Consider the following 21,899-nt stretch of genomic DNA (forward strand, 5'->3'; position numbering starts at 1 on the left):
CCCAACTTCCCTACAGAAGAGGGATGAAAGTGATGGCAAAAGTTTCTGTTATTACAATGCTACGTACAGTAGTGGTATTTGATTTGAGACAACGGCTTGATTTTTCACGATTTTGAAACCTCATTTTATATACTCTGCATTTTCTTCTAATCATTCAAATTTGACTGGGTGGTTAACAACTCTTCTCTGTCGTGTATCAAATTCACAAATGTATTTATTTGTATTGTATTTGTATGTATTTACAGGGTCTTGAATAAAAACTGTATATTTTATGACATTTGCATTATAGTTCATTTTCAATAATGACAGTTAAACCTCAAAATTCAAATGCCATGAAGGCCATACAGTTTGGAATCTGACCACTGTTTTTGTTAAAAAAAAAAAAAAAAATACAATTAGGACTAACAAAAAAGCTTGTTTAACTTCATCATATGAGACATCTTATTTCAGGAAACTTCAGCTCAGTGATGTGAGATAGCAAAGAGGAAAAGTGTAATAATATCCATAGCAGTAGCATAGCAACGACAACAACTCACATGTCCCTGGCAACAAGTCGACGTCAATAATAGTAATAAACTTTTTGGGACTAGGTTGATCAGGATTCCAAAGGCTACACAGGAGCACATAACAGGAGAGAGGACTGTTATCACTGTGCATTTCAATGCGCAAGTCTGCTGCATTTCCTTTTATTAGATCAATGTACCTAACTTAATAGAATAGCAATACAGCAAAATAAGCGGGGCCTTTGGCGACAAACAGCCAAATACAGGGACTGACCTGCCTCCCGTCTGCTGCTGCCTTCCACAGTGGGATTGCAGCACCTCTCTGCATCATTACTCTCCCAGATGGGCCTCGAAAAAACTTGTAAGTCAGGTCGCTAGTGACACTGTACGTTAATACTAAAATGTTTTTTTTTTGTTTTGTTTTTTTCAAATCTCCACAAACCTGTTAGTGAATGATGTCAAAATGTGCTGACAGGTTCCTTTGCTGTTCATGACTGTTGTAACTTTGAACAGTCAAGACAAGTACAGTACAGTGGAAGGTCCAAGATAGAACACGTTCTTTTCTAGAAGGTTTTTGCCCAGATGCTGCCTTTTTGTCAGATATCAATACAATTTTCCAATAGGAAAAAAATAGAAATTAAAATAATAAGTTTCATGGTCAGTGGCATCCAGTCAGTGCCTTCAAGGCCTTTTCTGCTGGTCTAACCATTATTACAAGCACTAGCCTACATTTAGAACTTATTGTATATAAAATTATATTAATTTAATTCCAACAGTCTATTATCTTCATTTCATGGGGTGTATCTTGGCTGCACAGCTTAAATTCATGTATGTATGTATGTATGTATGTATGTGTGTGTGTGTGTGTGTGTGTGTGTGGTGGAGGTCTTTAACACTAAAGAAATTGCTTCTTCTTTTTTTTTTTTATAATCTGAACCAATCAGATTTCAGATTCACCACTCACTGCCGTCGCTGACACTCAGAGAGATGTCAGCATTTTTCCATCTTCAGATTGATTGACCAGAGCTACTCAATTGGGATTCATAATCCAGTATATGCGCAAGCTACTCCCGCATTGGGCAAAACGTGTACAAGCACTTACTCCTTGCTCGGGTGAATGTCAAAATGAATCATGATATAGCACCTGTTCTTTGTTTTTAAACACAAGATGCCACCTCAGAGCCACCAAAGATGACAATAGCCGATGTTTAGGCTTTGTTCATGTTGTGCATGCATTTAACGTTTGTCCAAAGACACCAGCCATAGAGAAAACAACATTTTAGCAAGTATCGTTTCCAACAATCATGTCTTAAATCCTAGTTATGTTTACATACTTGGCAAATAAAGATGATTCTGATTCTGATTCTGATTAGCGTAGCATACAGTCAGCTATACCCTTTTCTGCGTTAGTCAAGTGACGTTGCACATATAGTGGATGACGTGCGAATGTCGGACATTATTAAAAATTCATTTTCAAGGCTGACTTTTCAAGAAAAACTGAACAGTGTGAGCACAGTTTGGCCAACACTGTATCCTGGCTGCTTGCTTTACCACGGTAAAGAATTTAGCTAGCTAGCTCTGACTACACCAAACAGAGCTAGCAAAAGAGGATGAATTTTGTCTATATAGTAAATAATAATAATCTCTGTTGACTACGATGTATTTTATTTAATGTTTTTAGTGGGGTTTTTCGTCGCATTATTAGATAAATATTGATTGTGAACTACTACACTGTAGTGTAGAGGTTCAGTCGATGCAATAGAAGATAAAGGTTTGACTATGTTTCTTTTTTTTAGTGATTGATTAGAACTTCTCCTCAATTTTTATTTGTGCTTTACTTTCAGTATAGTACGGCAGACGTGACTGGGGCTTTTGCTTCACAGGCAGCACATCCTTTGTCACACTTCTTATAATCCTGTATTCACTCACAAGGCTGTCTCTCCCCTGAGAAAGATAATTTTGTGATGACTCATTCTCCACTGATTCAAGCGTTGCAAGAGCAAAATATGAATTAATATTGTATAAATAGTGAAGTTTTCATCTCATGGCCTTTAGAACTTTATAATTTACACTCCTTTATAACACCCCTTGCAGCAGTTCATCTGAAATATTCTTGTCTCTGTAGTCCAGGCTCCTTCTATCCAATAAAGCAGAAATAACATTATGGTGTAAATGGGGAATAGTGGTGGTTAGACACCTATCTGCTGAGCCCAGAGGGAGAATAGTGGTGCTTTACTGCACAGCTAACTTCATCTGATTTATGGCTTTGGTCTGTGACAGGGACTATATTCTCCTTGAACATAATGCTTCATACGATTGGCTTCACATCACCCACCTACAGTGTGTGAAAAAACAGGAACGCCAAGTGTGACAAAAAGAAATTTAAATGCAGCTTTTGCGGAGGGGGAGGACCAAGCCCTACCCTAAATAGCGAAAAACGAGGAATAATTGACCCACCCCCTACTCAAAACTGCTTACGTGGTTGCACGTTAGTTCACAAACAGTCCTGTTCACGAACAAATCAGAAAAAAAATTTCAGACAAATATTGCTTCAGTTCGTGAACAGTCACAGCATCCACACAGAACGCTCGCTGTGCTTTTTCTGACAGAGCGTGAACGTCGTTCGCTCCGTACGTCACGTGTTCTGGGGGTGGGGAACAGATTGATTTAACCTTGTATTTCCATTCAATCTGATGGGGAAAAATTGCTTTGGTTCATCCACATTTCAGTTCACGAACAGAGTCACGGAAAGAGTGACGTGTGTTAACCAAGGTTACACGAATTTTCAAATAGGTGAATAGCGAACCGCAAATAGGCGAGAGATTATAGTACTCACTTAAAAGAAGTATATTTCAAAACTTTCTGTGTTTTGTGTTTAGTTTTGTTTTGTGCATCCATCTGCTGCCTTTAAATCCATCATCATAAACCAAGGAATAGCCTCCTATTGATTCCAGAGGAGAAGGATCACCTCCAAATCCTATTCATGTTGTCAATTTGTTTGTTTTGCACAAACGCTTGCAGGCTCACATGTACAAATGCACGCGTACACACTGCCGAACGGATTTGTAGGCTTTTAGCTCAACTCTTCAAAACCAGATTGAAAACATTAACATACTGCAAATGTCCAATCAGCTGCTAGACTGGCTCAACAGAAACTCATAAATTTGGCAGAGCCTGGACCAGATCCCCTTGACCATTGTAATCCTGCCCAGCCTCAGTTGTAGATTATCTATTCATTCTGTGAAGAGAAGACAGAGGCCAATGTATCGGGGTGGGGGGGGGGATGAAGCTCCAATTTACCCTGCTAGTCCTCTGCTCCCAAAATGAGATGAGAACAAACACAATAAGGCTCAGAGATGGGACAAAAACAGCCGTTTCCTATTGTTTTTTTGGGGGGGGGGGAATGGTGGTCCATTTAGCCGGCACAGTGGGTCACTGGTTAGAGCGTCTGCCTCACAGTTCTGAGGACTGGGGTTCAATCCCCGGCCCCGCCTGTGTGGAGTTTGCATGTTCTCCCCGTGCCTGCGTGGGTTTTCTCCGGGCACTCCGGTTTCCTCCCACAACCCCAAAAACATGCATGGTAGGTTAATTGAAGACTCTAAATTTTTACCGTAGGTGTGAATGTGAGTGCGAATGGTTTGTTTATATGTGCCCTGCGATTGGCTGGCGACCAGTTCAGGGTGTAGCCCGCCTCCCGTCCGAAGATAGCTGGGATTGGCTCCAGCAGCCCGCGATCCTAGTGAGGATAAGCGGTCTAGTAAATGGATGGATGGATGGATGGATGGATGGAGGTCCATTTATTTAGCTATTTAAATTTTTGGCAGATCAGATATTCTGTAAGCAGAGGTGTTCTCAATGCATGTTGTTCACTGACCACATCATGACAACTGAGACCACCAATGATTTATTTCATTTGCATAAAATATTATTGTAGTGTTGACAAGACCACATAGACCAAGACTTTGAGGAATTGAGATCAAGTCAAGACTAAGACCAGTACTGTATGTGATCCTTCTCGGTCGATTGGAAAGTGGTTCAAGCACTGTTGAGGGTCTTGCTGCTCTTCCAATAATATCTAACAAACACAAAATACAGGGGACAATAACTATAGCCGCAACAACCAGATGGGTACCTAGCAATAACAACTAACAGCAAAAGCCCATAGAGACAGGCTAACTAGGTAACTGGCAAACTAACGGCAAAACCCATTGACATGCTAACGAGCCGACAACTAGTAGTGCCAACAGAATAGTATAAGAATCAGTATAATAAAATAAACATTTAGTAGTTACAAAAGAGAGTAAATTAGCAATGATATTAGCATCAAAGGCACCACTAAGCGAGGAATACGACCATGCCTTAGCACCTGACCGTCACTAAATATTTAAATAGAAACATCTAAAAAAGGGGGCTTTGGTTAGTGGTGAGGTGTTAAAAAAATATATGCATACATACATATATGCAGCGTTGGAGAGTAACTAATTAACAAGTAACGAGACCACTTAATTTAACCGCAAAATATATGTGCATCACATTATCTGACATTAGCATTGGGAGAGAATGTGTAAGTAAATTACAGTCACTTTTGTAAATTTCCATTAATACTATGGTGTTTACATTTGAAAAATAGACGCAAAAGCTCATATTTTTTTTCACATCACTTCCTCCTAAAGCCAATGCTTGTGACTTAGTGTCTCTGGTGATGTGCCATCCTGCAATAGTCTCAAACATGCCATTTTTCTCAAATATGACCTCAAAGCGCCACCTTATGGTGCAATGTTTAGACTCATCGCTGCACTTTTGAACACATAAAAGAGCACATTTGTCATTAGGTCAACATGTTATGGTATGTTGGGTTTTCACATGCTGTGCACTTATAATGAAACGGACATTTTTTATTACAGATATGTATTGACATTAAATCATGTTTTGTTAACGGTTTATTATTTGTGTAAACAACAAATATGTGGTTAATTCCAATACAATAATCTATGGTTTTAATTCACTTTTTAGAGAGTCTTGTTGATCAGAATCAGAATCATCTTTATTTGCCAAGTGTGTCCAAAACACACAAGGAATTTGATCCATCCATTCAAAACGTTGATCCATTCTTTCAAAACGTAAAAAAGTAATCAAATGTAATTCGTTATATTACTTTCCAACACGTCGATAAATCATAGCTTTTGCAACATATAAATACACCATGTTATGCCAATGTTCAGCGCGACTGACTCGGCAATGAGGTTAATGAGTCATCTCAATGTACTGTACATAAAGTCACAGAATGTTACTGCCTCTTTCCTGACTTTGAGGGCTTGTTTTCAGTCTTTTTCTCTCTCTTTTGCAATGTACACAGTCGCGGTTATCCTTTGTTCGCATGTCACGCATATTAAGAACAACAAAAGGTTGTATAGGTTATCGCCAAATGCTTTTGCATTAGCAACCGTACCATTCTGGGGTGGACTGCAACATGCAACAGCATTTGTTACACACTCCTCAGTATCATGGGACGTGTTGATTTTTTTGTGCATAGGATAACATTTGACGTGCTCTGAAATGATACATACAATACTGTATAAAACACAGCGGTAGAGTGGAAGAGTGGTTAGCCTATCCGCCTCACAGTTTTGAGCTTGGAGGTTCAAATGCAGGCTTCAGCCTTCCTGTGTGGACTAATGTGCACGTTTTCCCCCATGCTTGTGTGGGTTTTCTCCGGGTACTTCTTCCTCCCACATTCGGGAAAACATCCATGTTAGGTTCATTGAAGACTCTAACTTGTGTTCCAAGTTCTTGAGGTGTTAAGAATGTGAAAATGGCATGCTATGATGTATTTTGTTTCTCTGATGGAGAACCCCGACAGCAGGCTCTAACAAAGACAAAATATTTCACTTAATTCAGTGGCATCTTTTGAACTTCTGTTCTCCCTTGTCCTGATGCGTTGGGCATTGACCTCCAGTCTGGAGTCAGTACTGTTAGGAGGCATCCATAAATTCAAAAGGAAAGGTATAACCATAAACATGCATCGTAATCCTATAATAACACAAGACTCCAACACTGCAGAAAGAGCCCAGGTCAGGTCATTCAAAGTCATGTCCTGCTTTCATCACCGTGAAGTCTATTTTTCGTCTGGTATTTTATTTATTTTTTTACTGCTCCGGGCCTACTCATCAATAGCCATCAAGAAACAATTAATCAAGCTTCATGTTCCCTTGCACCAGTGTTTTCTTTTTTTTTTTTTTTAATCATTACAATTAAGACCATGTTCTGAGGAAGCACAGCCTGCCACAGGAGCTGCTGAGACAGTTCTACACAGCGGTCATCGAATCAGTCTTGTGTTCTTCCATCACAGTCTGGTTTGGTGCTGCTGTAAAAAAGGACAAACTCCGACTGTAACGGACAATCAAAACTGCTGAAAGGATTGTCGGTACCCCCCTACCCACCCTTGAGGACTTGCACGCTGCCAGAACTAAGACAAGAGCGTGCAAAATCCTCTCGGACCCTCCACATCATGGTCACTGGCTCTTCCAGCTCCTTCCCTCAGGTAGGTGCTACCGATCAATGGAAACTAGAACATTCCAACAGCTTCTTCCCTCTTGCCATCAACTTCTTAAACAGCTAAACTACAATTCCATTGCAACATGCTGCCAATTTATTTTTTTTTGTCTTGAGTTCTTTGTCACATTTCTGTCGGGCCAATTATATATTATTCGTGCACTCACTGTAGTAGTCTCGCGACGCTGCACTATTTGCATATCTGTTGTTGACCAATACTGGGCCACTCATGCCAGAGTAGCATCTACACCACTTGCACACTGACTGAGGAGTATCTGCAACATTTGCACAATCAACATTGTCCCAGATTATCGCACTACTCGTCACTTTAAACTGCATACACTCCTTGAAGTCTCGGCGCACTTTGCGCCAGTCTATTGCTATATTAGTCATTCAAACTGCTGTAAGTGCTAGTGGACTCTGCATCTTTTTGCACAATTGTCAAAAAAATAATAAAATTGTACCTGCATTATCAGATAACTAGCAACCCTTTATTGCTCAGTTACTGTTTCTCTTAATGTCTTTATGTCTCAAAAGTGTTTTCTGTCAATTGTCTGTTGTCATACTAGAGCGGCTCCAACTACCGGAGACAAATTCCTTGTGTGTTGTTTTTTGGACATACTTAGCAAAATAAAGATGATTCTGATGTGAACAAACATTCTGTACATGCTAATTAAATAAGAAATATAAACAAATGCAGAATAATACTTGGTCGGCCGATCATTGTATATGTGTTTGTGGTGTAGAACCATACCAAATGTTTAACAAAGAAATAGCTGCAGTCCTGGCAATGACATATTTAAGCCAATTACATATTGTAAAGGACAGCACATATTTAATTAAATTTAGGGCCAGTGAGATGCAGGACATTTCTGTGTTCTTCTGCATAAATAACCTCCACACAAATAACCATATTTACATCCCAATCTTAAGAGACCTCTACTAGAATATTATATTTTTATAAAAACATATGCAAAAAAAAATAAATCGACAAAATATTGTAAAATCACATCCAAGTCAAGATTTTAAAATCCAGGATATAACCAAGGCACCCATACTGTTCTGACCTGGATCACTAAGAGGTGGAGAGAGAGAGGTTCAGAAGGAAAGAGTATCTCAAATCAATTCCTATTTAAATGAACTGAAATGCTTTTAACCTGTTCCAGCCCTGCCCCCACGCCCTGGAAAAAAAAATAGTTTTATACAATGAGAATACCACTTGATCATATCTACTTTCATCAAATATAATGTAAAGAAATTAAACAGTTTGTTGATTAATTCATTGCGACCACTTTTGGTGTGTGCAACTTGGCCAAGTGCAGTAAAATACAATCATAAAGACACAAACGAAGAAGACTTTCACAACTACTTTAAGTGACTCAGTAAACTGCAGCAATATTAGTCGTTTTTTGCAAAGGATAGAGAGAAAATATGCTGGTGAGTATTGTTGCATTGGTCAGTCTACATGTGTTGATTAGGGCTGAACCATTCTTTTTTTTTTTTCCACTAATATCATGACATGCAAAGACTTAGATTTGACTGATCATTGGGAGCGGAGCAGAGCACAGCGGCCAAGGAAAGAAGTCAACACTCCACTGAAAGCACACATGACATCGAAATATGTTGATCAATGATGTATAAACACACAAGTCTGCTCAAACAACACACAGTTAATCACAACTACCGCAAAAATTCAGACGTACAGTATACCATATACATCAGTAATCGGGAAAACAATGGCCAAGAGGACTAAGACTAGGGAGAAGAGTCTTTGTCAAACTAAATGGTATGTAATGTTAAATCAAATTGTTTTAGCTCAAGTTGTGCAGAACTGTTTCCACACCTCATTCCCTGACTCCTCCTCCTTGCATGCCTGCGTGAGTGTGATCTCGTGTTTGTGGTTTGCTACACAAAATGTATAGCAGCGTGTGAGTTGAATATCAACTTGAGGGATTAGAACGAGTAAAAAAAAAAAAATAATAATAAATAAAAATGTAGGCAATGCAGTACTTTCTGCATTTAAAATATCACCAGATATCCATGAAAACGACATCAGTGTCTCTGATTCTGGTAATCTACTCCTTTAGTAGCCCATTTTCCTCGCAGTAAAGACTCCAGGTTTGGAAAAAAAAAAAAAAAAAAAAAAACATTTAATCTGGCACGTGTTAAATTCTTAAGACGGAGCCAAACACACAATCAGGAGCTCTCAATTCAAAAGTGGGACCCAAACAGCATGTGTGCACTTGTGCATGTGTGTTTTTGGTCTGCATATATTGTACAGGAAAACACTTAGGAGGAGATCTGCCCCACCTAACCCATGACCCATTTAAAAACTATTTTCAGTGGGGGGGAAAAAAACAGCCGTATTGGACACACCCACCCATAAGGGACCGAGATGTCATCATTGATTTGATCCTAGAAAGCTTTAGCATCATAAGAGATGTTTGACATTTTTTGTAACATTTTGCCAACACTAATTCATATAAAAAGGGCGGACAAAGTATCTGGGACAACTCAGTTTGCTTTAAATGCACTACGAAGTAGAGCCTCCAAAATTGCCATTGAAATAAAGCAACCCTATCAATCTCTTTAACAGATTCAATAAAAAAAAAATGAAAGTAATCCTTGCATAGGGTGGATTTGAGGATTTATTGAAGTACCACTTTGTTGTACAGCATTAACATTGGCAAAGATTCCCTTCCATGGTTTTTTTTTTTTCAGCCTGAAGTAATCTCTAAAGCTACACGAGCCCTAGCCAAATTCATCAATCATGGGGACAACCTGTACTACGGCAGTTTCTCGTTAAATCTACAAGAAATTGATACACTTAGTATTTTTATGAAAGAAGCTTGTACTACCATACTCATACTTCCACTGTAAAAGAGACTTGTTTTTGGAGGGGGTTAATACACTCTATTATAAGCATAACAATAACAATCAATTTCTTGATCTTTAAGAATGCTGTGGAATTGATTGTTCATTCATCCGCTCTTGACGCAACTGAGGCAAAAAAAAAGATTCAGTCTGAACTCATTTGTGGTCTAGAGGGGGGAGACCACCTGACATCTATTGGAAGTTGAACCAACTCCACTCCATGGCATTGAAACAGGTACAGAAATTACAAAAAGAGTCACCCAGTTCACAAAACTAATCCCAGTATTTTTTTAAAAAGAACAGTCATTTTTACCCACTCGTCGATCCAGAAAACTGCTCTGCATACACACTTGACTCATGACAACTACCAATGCAAATGTTGGTGCTTTTAGGCTTCTTTTATAGCTACCGTATTTTAAACATACAGGTCGTGTTGAGTATTAGGTGAAGGTGGGCGGAGAGGAGTGTTTTATTTTGGACAGCTGAAGGCTTTCTCCTCTGTGAAGGCTTGTTTGCAGTGTGGTTCTCTGCTGCTGTATAGTGGCTGTTAACAGCAAGCAGTGTTTCGTGACATTTCTTTTTTCTTTTTTTTTTTTTTTACTTGCACAGTCACCCGATAAAAACGGTAGTTTGTTTTGAATGTATCCCTTGGATAATAAGTATGTATCCTATTGCATAAACTGAAGGACAAACTGCTGGGGTGTTTGGATGTGATTTTATCTTCATACAATACATTACAGATTGCTTGATCATTCATTAATAAGATTATGTAGTCCCGCCATCTTGAACCAATGGCAACCTGAAGTAAACAAGACGTTCAGGCCAAACTTGCTTGCTCTGTAAACAGACTGCAGAAGAAATCAAACAGGAAGTACATGTTCTGCTCATTTAATGCTATTACTAAAGTTTGATCCAGTGCTATTTTGACTTGCATAATACAAAATGGTCCGTTTGTTGTATTGTTGTTAATTGTACTTTTAAGTGTAGCCACATTTTCAACATTGTTTTAGTGTCCACTTGAGGCTTCCTCAACCTTTAAACCGCTTATATGTACCTGTACATGTGTGATCCCCCCCAAAATTGGCTTGGTGGTGACTGCCGTAATAGGAAATTCAGCCCCCAAAATCCTGTTTCCGTTTGGAACAAGAAATTTGGTAGACATGTCTATGGCTGTGTCCGGAATCACTCCCTAACCACTAGTGCCTATATATTGAGTTCACCATTTTGTACTGCTGTTTGAATGTGCCATGAGTAGAGGTTATCCCATATATCGGTTAGGTAGCTATAAACCGCAATTTCTATGATGTAGCGAGGATTTCCACGACAGACGTGCAAACGATGAACCGCTATGTAGCGGGGGAACGCTGTAGTCGCTTCCTCAGAGTCCTTCCTCTGGCATAAAGTATCTTACAAATTCTATGTACCCCACAGGCATGAGGGTGCAAGGGGCCCGTGGATCGCTTTAATTAGCTGTTGCTGATTTGCTGATCTGTGCATAGTGTGCTAGAATCAGCTGCCGCTCCTGCAGTGAAAGCCCCACCATTGTTTTCTGGCACATGTGGGACAAAGGGGCTACATTCGTGTTACGCTGTTTATTTTGCCAGATTCCCAAAGTACCCGAGGATCTGCCACACACACATACATACATACATCCACACGGTCCTTCCAAATGATGACTCAGTTCAAACAGCTATTCAGTCACCTGTATCTGTTTTCACCCCTATATTATTTGAATTTGGCAAAATTCACACCGGACTCGTGTGCAATAAGATGTCCAAAGGGACAGATGGGTTAATCAGCTTGTTTGTTTAAATTCTGTTCACTTGAATGTTCCCATTTTTAAATTGTCTCGAGAGAATCATTCTGTTGCTGTGCTCTGGATAAAGTTAAAAAAAAAAAAAAAAAATCATCCCTGTATCCTATCCTATCACACAGAGAATAGGTATTTCAGAACTTCATCTTTCATATATACTGTCATGAAATGAGGTGATTGAAGTGAATATGATAAAACCAACGTTATCTTCTAATCTTGACCCCCTCCAGTTTTCTTAGGAGAGTGCGTAGTACTGAGGATACAGTAATCACTGTCTCACTTTAAATAAGCATCTTGAAGACCCTGGGGCCTATATTAGCTCTGCTTTCAGCTCTGCTTTTGATACAGTTCATCCAAATCTCCTCGTCAAACATGAATTCAGCTGACCGTCAACTCGACGACTGTTGAAAAAACTTTGTCCGCGACTAAAAATAGACCAAAATATTCTAGTAATAGTTCCCCTCTTTTATTTACAATAAGAAATGAATGGCCCGCGACCGTAGTGAGGAGAAGCGGCTCAGAAAATGGATGGATGGATGGAAATGAATGCAGAGGCAGCCAGACATAACTTTGTCTATACATTTACGAATGACAAAATCGTTTGAAGGAAATCGTGGAAGACTCCTGATATAAACCATTAAAAAACAATGTCGGTGATCGGTGAGGCAGCAAGTGATCGGTGAGGTATCGGTGGCACAAAACAGTTATCCTGCGTCCCTAATTGTTTGTCATCGTAGCTTGTTTCCTGTAGTACGAGAAGGGCTCCATCGACCAGAGAAATTCCTTGTTTGTGTGTTTTGAACATCCTTGGCCAATAGAGAGGATTCTGATTCTCAAAAGACACCAAACATCTCAAAAGACACGTCAGTTGTCAATTATCCAAATCCATCAAACGCACTCCGGGACCAGAGAAGAGACAGAGAATATATCGTAATGTGGATGAGTGAGTCGGGGGGTGGCTCTACTGCACTCAGGGATGTCGGGAAGCATATTTACTCCCTTGAAAAAAATCATTCCAAGTTAAGAGAGCATAATTAAAGCAAGACATTCCATGCTGTCCAGAACTTAAGTCCGCAGTGTGGTTAAATCTTCAAAATCTACAAAATCTAAGTTAATGAACACGAACCAAACCAAATTATTATTCGAAAAATAAGCTAAACCCTAAAAATAAATGAGCATGAGCAGATTTCACAGTTCAGATTTCATGTTTCAAAACATCAAGATTGATGATTGAAGAAAGATTGCACTATAATTTTAAAGAAAGAAATGAAAACAACACGGTCTCCAAGACAGTGCCCACCTTTATCAAATTATTTCTGCATCAAAATAGCATCTTAATGAACTGTTTGAAGAACCATGCAACATCAGTTAGATACAACTCTCCAGAACATCTTACAGGAGCTTGAGGATGATAGAAATAATGTAGCCACGCAGAGCTTCGAATCTGTGAAAGTGCTTGGAAATCTTGGCAGTCAAAACACTTTGATTTGAAAGACATTCCTGCAGCTTCCAGATGTATTATATAAATTAAAAAAAAAATCAAACAGTGAAGAAATTCTCCCAGCGAGTTGTTATAAATGTCCGGACCGTCACGGCTTTGGGCAAATTCCTAGCATCAAGATCAGGATTCCACTGATTAGACAAATGGATGGAAAAATGTTACCACTCAAAACAAAACTAGACTGAACTGAATATTTTAAACGGGCAAGATTAAAAGCCTACTTTCAAGCCAAAATGAAACACAAACTCTTTGATTCAACAGGAATATTGTGTCTTTACAGTGGATGCTGAATGTGCTAAAAAAAAAAAAAAAAATAAAAAAAAAAAAAAAATCTTTTGAATACCACTCAATGAGCTCAGCCCCAACCCAAGGCGCTAGTGGCGCTAGTTGATAGTCTTACAGACGTTTTTGTTTTTTTAACCACAGCTCCATTGGTTTGAGGGTCACGACTTCACCTCCTCCTAAAGCGAGGTAACTCTAATGCCGAAAAGTCAAAAATATTATTACTTGAGCCACATATTAATCCAGATCGACACCAATATCGAATACATTCTTCTCTTGCGATAGAACCAATCCACCAATCCAAGAGACAATACTATAAAACACATTTTAAGCTTATTCGGCTCAACAACTCACCTGTTTTGATATAATTATTCTGAAGAGGGATAGAATTGATCCGTTGATTGATTGATCGCACAGAATTCTGTTGGGTGTGTGGAATAATTATTTTTTATTTATTTTTTTACAAATGGTGTCTTCACACAACTGACGCACAATAGTGTTCACTACTTAGCTTACTTTATCATTTTGGTTGATCAAGGAAATTTTGTCAAATGCCCATTTCTAATACTAATTAAAGTACACATTTTAATGGTAACATTGTTATCAGCACATCATCATGCCATTTACTTATTTGTGGCATATATTTATTGAAATCAACACACGCAGCTCTGTCATTAGCAGCACTGGATCTGGCCATCAATAAGAATATTGTTTCTGAAGTCTTGCTGGCTGCATTTGCATCAATTAAACTTACTCCATAGAGTTTCATTTTGTAAAAGATGGATAATAGAAGACATTATACATCCATATAGCTTGCTTGCCAGACAACTACACATGATACTGGCATATGGTTACTAATGTAAACCCTTGACTATACAAATTGGCCAAATTAGTATGCAAATGTGTTATTAGAGTGTGAGTTGTGCATTCTTTGTTAATTCTGTTCATCAACCAACACATTTTAACTTAAACGTTGCATTGTTTTAGCAGCAATTTGTGGGGTACCCCTACACCACGGACTGGAGAAAAGGTTTTTGCTGTTCTGGTGCCAAAAGTACTTATGATAGCAAAATGCTGCCAACGCACAATTTTTCATTAATACATTCGGGTGCAATTACGTTTGCTATTTAAAACGTGGGAACTGGGTGACACAATGACAACTGCACTGGATGTAAAATACTGTGTATGCTTGATTTGAGTTATTTTGAACAGGTATAATGATACCTTTGATATAAAACTTTAAAAATAACTTTGATGGTACACCTACTCTTCATTGGGGAAAACTTTCCCTTTATGACAGAAACAGTTTTACCCTGCAATGGATTCATTTGAATATTTCCTTTGGGAAACTTTGTAAGAAGCATTTGAATGTACAAGAGGAAGAAGGATGGGATTCCCTTCCTGAGTAAATGGGGGAAAAAAATATGAATTTTAAAAGAAATCTGAAGGATTTGAGGAACAGTTGCTCATTCAGCTTTGGCCAGTGAATGTGAATATGACCTTTTGTTGAATCAAGTTAAATTCTACTGATTGTGCTCAAGGCTAGGAATGTAGTGCAGTGCTGTAGTTCTCTGACTGTCTCTGTGTTTAGACGTCTTCCCTCGCCGATAGTAAATACCGATGAATGCCACTTTACATTTAATATGCTGTGTGTCTTAACGTCTTAACACTGTAAATAAGAAGCGTCAGGCAAAGAAGGAGAAGGAGGGTTACGACTGGAGTCATTTCCCCTCACTGCGCCTATATAAAGTGGGTTAACTTTGCAACACGTTCCAAAAAAGCCGGGACAGGGTCATGTTTACCGCTGTGTTACATTACCTTTTCTTTTAACAACATTCAATAAACGTTTGGGAACTGAGGACATTAATTGTTGAAGCTTTGTAGGTGGAATTCATTCCCATTTGTTGCTTGATGTACAGCTTCAGCTGTTCAACAGTCCGGGGTCTCCGTTGTTGTATTTTAGGCTTCATAATGCGCCACACATTTTCAATGGGAGACAGGTCTGGACCGCAGGCAGGCCAGTCTTGTACCCGCACTCTTTTACTACGAAGCCACACTGCTGTAACACGTGCAGAATGTGGTTTGGCATTGTCTTGCTGAAATAAGCAGGGGCGTCCGTGAAAAAGACGTTGCTTGGATGGCAGCATAGGTTTCTCCAAAACCTGTATGTACCTTTCAGCATTAATGGTGCCTTCACAGATGTGTAACTTACCCCTGCCATTGGCACTAAAACAGCCCCATACCATCACAGATGCTGGATTTTGAACTTTGCATCCATAACAGTCCGGATGGTTCTTTTCCTCTTTGGCCCGGAGGATACGACATCCACAATTTCCAAAAACAATTTGAAATGTGGACTCGTCGGCCCACAGAACACTTTTCCACTTTGCATCAGCCCATCTTAGATGAGCTCGGGCCCAGAGAAGCCGCCGGCGTTTCTGGGTGTTGTTGATAAATGGCTTTTGCTTTGCACTGTAGAGTTTCAAGTTGCACTTACGGATGTAGCGTCAAACTGTATTTACTGACATTGGTTTTCTGAAGTGTTCCTGAGCCCATGCGGTGATATCCTTTACACATTGTTGGTTTTTGATGCAGTGCCGCCTGAGGTATCGAAGGTCAAGGGCATTCAATGTCGGTTTTCGGCCTTGCCGCTTACATGCAGTGATTTCTCCAGATTCTCTGAAGCTTTTGATGATATTATGAACCGTAGAGGATGAAATCCCTAAATTCATTTCAATTGTACGTTGAGGAACATTGTCCTTAAACTGTTCGACTATTTTCTCACGCACTTGTTCACAAAGAGGTGAACCTCGCCCCATCTTTGCTTGTGAATGACTGAGCAATTCAGGGAAGCTCCTTTTCTACCCAATCATGGCACTCACCTGTTCCCAATGAGCCTGTTCACCTTTGGGATGTTCCAAACAGGTGTTTAATGAGCATTCCTCAACTTTCTCAGTCCTTTGTTCCACCTGTCCCAGATGTTTTGGAACGTGTTGCAGCCATAAAATTCCAAGTTACTGATTATTTGCTAAAAGCAATAGTTTATCAGTTTGAATATTAAATATCTCGTCTTTTTAGTGTATTCAATTCAATATAGGTTGAACATGATTTGCAAATCATTGTATTCTGTTATTATTTATGTTTATTGGAGTCCAACTTCATTGGAGTTGGGGTTGTATGACGTATATTATGTTCGTCAACTCACAGTGTTTGAATTTACACATTAACTTATTGTGAAAAATATTTGAATTAGATTCAACTATTCAATTGATTGGCCATGACTCCCTAGAAGAAGAGAGATTGTATCTCAGTGGGACAATTCTGCTAATATGCCCTACTCCCCTTGAAAACAGTTTTTCACAACCCCAACAAAGTGGGGTTTGCTTTTTTGAAAACTTAATTAGCCAATGTAATAATTTTTATTCAGTAAACGACATTTGTCAGAGTGAATTGGTGAATTACATACAAGTAATTTATCCATAAATTAAAAAAGAGAAGTAACATTGAGTTAAACGTTGAATCAAAAAGTTCATGAAAGATAGTGTAGTCATACTTATAATCATAATGAAAGGAACGGAAGACAGCACAATGAAAAAGTGCTCATTTACAGTCAGAGAATTATCTAGTGACTGAGAATTAGGGATGTAAGATATTGGAAAAATATAAATGACATTGCAATTTTCTTTAATCCTGCGATATATACTGCGATGTTAGAAACATAGAGGATAACATACACGCAACATGTAAAAACCAGCACACATTTCTCTTTTTCCCTCTAGAAAAAATATGCTCATAGAGCACAAAAGTACATGGACTCATTAGTATGAAGTTTACCTGTATTTAAATGCACCATTAGTATTGAGCAATAGTTCAGCCAGATAATGAGGTTAAAATCATTTACTTTCATGCCCAGTAATACTGTAGAGTCAGTAACACTAATCCTGTTTTTATTCAACCTATTTTACACCTACATTTAAACCTACGCATTAGTTTTTCTATATTTGAGTGCATTAGTTTAAGCAAAACACACTGTTGTGTCCACTTCAAGTTTGTAATGTCGTGACTCTCCCCCCTCTCTCCAAGTGTAATTTGTTGCGACATGCATTTGTTTGTCACATTCTGAAGAGAGATACAGTAAAATGCAAATGTGTAATCGTTTCCTGTGTCCTCATTAATACTTATCATACAGAAAGTGTATAACACTCTGGGCTGCTCCGTGTGTGTGATAAGATTTATCGGAACATTGGTGCTAATCTTATTAGCATGCCCAACCAGGTCCCTCTGAGGGTCACTTATTAATATTACAGTTGATGGACTGCATATCAATAAAGAAACACTGCACATGACAATGTTCAAACGATATATTGTGCAGCCCTACCGAGAATTGTATAGTGTCAGCCGACAGCAGTACTCAAAATACCAATGTTGACACAAGGGTCAGTGAGACGATGCAAAAATCTGATACTCTTCTGATGCATACAGTATATGAAATGTTTAACACGATACGTTTGCTGTGACTCTACAGTACAGAAAATGGATGGACGGATGATACATTGATCCTACTCAGATCCCATTATCTGCTGGTTATCGTCACACCTGCATTCACAGTTTATCATATAAGTGACGGTACCTTTTTGAATCCGTGCTGCATATTTATCTGTCTGTGCATGGATGCCTTTGTGCATTATACGTGTATTCATACATACCAATGAGCAGCGGTTCTGTGCTATTTTTAGAGCAGCTATATTATTAGCTCACCATATGTGTCAGCCGCTGTTCTCAAAATGGCCACAGACCGCATGTAGGAAAGCTAGCCAGAAAAGTCATTTAACAAATGAACCCATAACCACTCCGTGGGGGGGGGGGGGGGGGAGAGAGAGAGAGAGAGAGAGAGAGAGAGAGAGAGAGAGAGAGAGAGAGAGAGAGAGAGAGAGAGAGAGAGAGAGCGGTGAATGGGTAATTTTACTGTCAAATAGGTCTAATAAATATATACGTAAATGGGCACAAGAGACACTAATAAGCCCTGAGAGGAAGCGCACACACATTTGTGCAAACACAGCACAACAACAAGTAGAGCCTGTTCAGCTCAACCGAAGCTCTGAGTCACATTTGCTTGACGAACACGGCTTTAACTGACAGTGCAGGCATGTCACGCAATTGGGCAATAACAGGGTTTCCAAAACCTGACGTCGACACCCAAAATGATATTGCAGGTCAACGTTTAACGGGCTGCCAAATGGGTGACAAGAATTCTGTAGTGTAATCTAGATTACTGAGGCTCAAGCAGGCATACAGTACATCTTCTCCACCAGGAATTTTGGTTCTACGATAGGCAGTCAAAAAGTAATGAGCCATTTTTCTTCCTGAAATGTTCACGGATTGTAGTTTAAAAGACTTGTTTGAAGGTTTATTTGAAGAAACGGTTTTGTTGTATGCCTGTCAGAAGCAGAGAACTGTGATTAAATGTCTTGCTTTAGAAGGGGAGCCCCCACTAAACAGTTGCAAAAGGTTGCAAAATATGTACAGGGAAGCTGCAGTAGGCTACAGCAAATTCAAAAAGTGGGTGTCCAGGACCAAAGCAAAAAAAAAAAAAAAGGAGTCTGCTTTCTGTGACCATCTTCAGCAGTTAATCCTGGGAATAGTGCACTCATCAGAGAGGAGTCACCCTTGATAACATCACCATCATGTGCATACACATTTTGCAACATTTGAAAACGTTTAGTAGCGGTTCCCCTTCCCCGAAAGAAAGAGGACTGCCTGAAACAAAAGGTTTTTTTTGTTTGTTTTTTTAAAACAAACCTTCAAACAAGTATTTAAACTGATAAATTGTGGAAATATTCTGGAAAAAAAGTTAATTATTTGTAGGGTAAATTACTGTACATTAGGCTCATCAATTTTTGACTGCCCCTCGTCATATATATTTCAGCTTCTGCATCATCAATCATTTGTTCTCATTCGTTATGTACAGTGCATGTCAATGTTGTACAAATACTGGATATAGTTTGGTTGGTTGGTTTGGGTCCACATTTCTAATTTGGATTTTGGGAAACTCTTGACTATAATACTGCATTTCCACAAATTGTGTCTTGGGGCGGCGATTCACGCAACTGCCATCTGCAGTTATAACATTTTTAATGTTATAATTAGGGCCTGACTGATATGGATTTTTTTTAGGCTGTTGCCAATTCCGATATTTGGCAGACTGAAATACTGATCATGGATTAATCAGCTGATCAATCGAAAAAAAATATATAATGAACAAAATAACTTCTCTTTTGGTCCCTTAATGCTTACAACAATAAAGACGTGAATTATAAGCCGGAACATTTGACTGTTTGGCAATAATTTGTCGTTTAATATTTTAGTCACTTGACAACAAAGGGATAAAAAAAAATGCTAAAATCAGCAATATTTTGCTGTTTTTTGCAATTTTTTATTGAATGTTTGTTTGAATGCCATTATCTTTGTCTTATGTTGTAATGCGTTCAAAAATAAATTAAAAAAATCGGCCGATTTTTGCAGATTTGAAAACTCAGTCGAGTAAATCGGCCAGCCAATTAATATTATACCTTGTATTGTCTCCAGACTTTCATTCATCTGAGTTGGCGTGCTTCATTGCTGCTGTTTTGGTTAGTAACAGCAGTCAAATAGGTTCACTAGTTAAATTTTAATGTGCTGTATGTGTGTGAACAAGAGTGTCTATGGACTGAGAAATGTACTGTTTTGTTTTGGTGGGGGGTTTTTTTTCCCCCAGTGTGCAGTGTCTATTAGAGGGACATGTTTTGAGGAAATATGGTGTGTGTGTTTGTGTGCGTCCCAAGAGAATAACCGCAGACAGTTTCAACATGGGCAGACAAAGAGAAGGCCATGTACCCGTTCGTTCCCAGGAATTGTCGTGATACAGGGCAGACAAACACTCATGTATTCCTCCAGCAGGGCAAGCAAGGGAGCTCGGTGGGCGGCGAAGAGAGAAGAGGGAATTCTCTCTGCCTGCCTACCAAACAAAGCAGCCCCTCACCGCCTGAAGATGGCCACTGCAACGGGCAGCCTATACGTATCTGCATCAGTCATCATCGGCGATTCTCCATTCAATCCGCACTCTGAATCCCAACTCACTTGATGAAGCAGCGAGCGCCCTCAAATGTGTATCCTTCCTCCCATCCTGTTGGTAAATCTGTAAAGGGCAAGGAAGGGGCGATAAACAGACGAGCGTTACAGCTGTGCAGGGAGCTGTGATCGCACATACATACCAGCACACACTCGCATGTGATGCAGTGTCTGGGCGATAAAGAGCTCGTTTTGCTCAGTCATTTTCTTTTTTTTTTTTTTTTTCTTCAGCTGCATAACATCCAGCTGTTCTGCACATCTGCATACTCTCCAGATGAGTGTTTCACTTTGTCATAGCACCTACTCCATGTTACAGCTCGACGCTACAGAAACCACTGTGTCCGATGAAAATATGTTTTCAAACTGGCACTGAGGAGGGGGGGGGGTGGAATCTGCTACATCAGCGCACGCCTACGTGACGGAACTTTTAAAAAGTGTGTCGCAAAGTGGCCAGGTGGATTGGGAGGAGGTGGGGGGGGGGGGGGGGGGCAGGAGAGAAAAGGAGGAGGCTTGTTGCTTTGCTGCAATGTCTTCACTCTCTATCAGAGTACTTATCCGCTGAACCCTTTTTTTTTTTTTTTTTAAGCTATAACCGTCAGGAACACGTATTTCATAGAGTGGAGCTATAAAAAAAAAATATAAAAAAATAAAGAAAAGAAAATACTTGCCTGGAGTTTTTCTGTGCCCTGTTATCACAGCCACTCCGCTTACGGGCTGCAACCAGGTTGTACTCTTGGCTTCTTCGCTGTTAATGGAAGAAAACGGAGGGAAAAGGGTGAACAGAACGCCGAGGAAAAATGGACGAATGAACAACCACGAACCGCTATAAATCCACGTATCCACTCGATATTTACTTGATAAAGAATACACGTCCATCCTGGGTGACACCGTAACTCCAAAAAGGGGGAAGACAGGAGAGCCAGTCCGGTTGAGGTTCCGCCGCCATGTCTAGCTGAAAAAAAAAAAAAAAAAAAAGCTTCTCGAGCTGGGGTGCGCGCGTCCGCGTCAACCTTAACAACAGGCGAGAACGCGCTTTGGAAGGCGCGCGCGCGCACACACACACATACACAGCAGCAAATTATTTCTGCCAAATGTCAGGGGGCGGTCCCGCTTGTATTCACACTTGCATAAGTTGTGCTTGGAGAGTTGACGCCTTTAAATAAATAACGAGTCTCTGAGAAAAAAAAAAAAAAAAAAAAAAAAAAAAAAAAACTTCCTGGCAAACGTTTGCGCAGCGTATACAAATAAAATCATTAGATGAGCAAAA

At 39.5% G+C, this 21,899-nt stretch overlaps 1 protein-coding gene across 12 annotated transcripts in view; it reads right to left on the reverse strand.

Annotated features, from left to right (window-relative positions):
* Positions 1–21,578, reverse strand: part of LOC133397294 (pleckstrin homology domain-containing family A member 5-like) — a 94,790-nt gene extending 73,212 nt beyond the window's left edge. For 11 of the 12 annotated variants that reach the window (XM_061668009.1, XM_061668003.1, XM_061668011.1 and 8 more), the window contains exons 1-3: positions 21,487–21,578; positions 21,301–21,377; positions 20,642–20,699 (exon numbers count right to left, since the gene is read on the reverse strand). In XM_061668009.1, coding sequence (XP_061523993.1) covers positions 20,642–20,699; positions 21,301–21,377; positions 21,487–21,578 — 227 coding nt within the window. Of the gene's footprint in view, positions 1–20,641; positions 20,700–20,775; positions 21,036–21,300; positions 21,378–21,486 lie in introns of those variants that run through there. The other variant, XM_061668005.1, reaches the window with a different exon arrangement.
* Positions 21,579–21,899: the final 321 nt, after the last annotated feature.

This window comes from Phycodurus eques, chromosome 22, assembly GCF_024500275.1.
Source record: "Phycodurus eques isolate BA_2022a chromosome 22, UOR_Pequ_1.1, whole genome shotgun sequence".
Classification (NCBI taxonomy): Eukaryota; Metazoa; Chordata; class Actinopteri; order Syngnathiformes; family Syngnathidae; genus Phycodurus; species Phycodurus eques.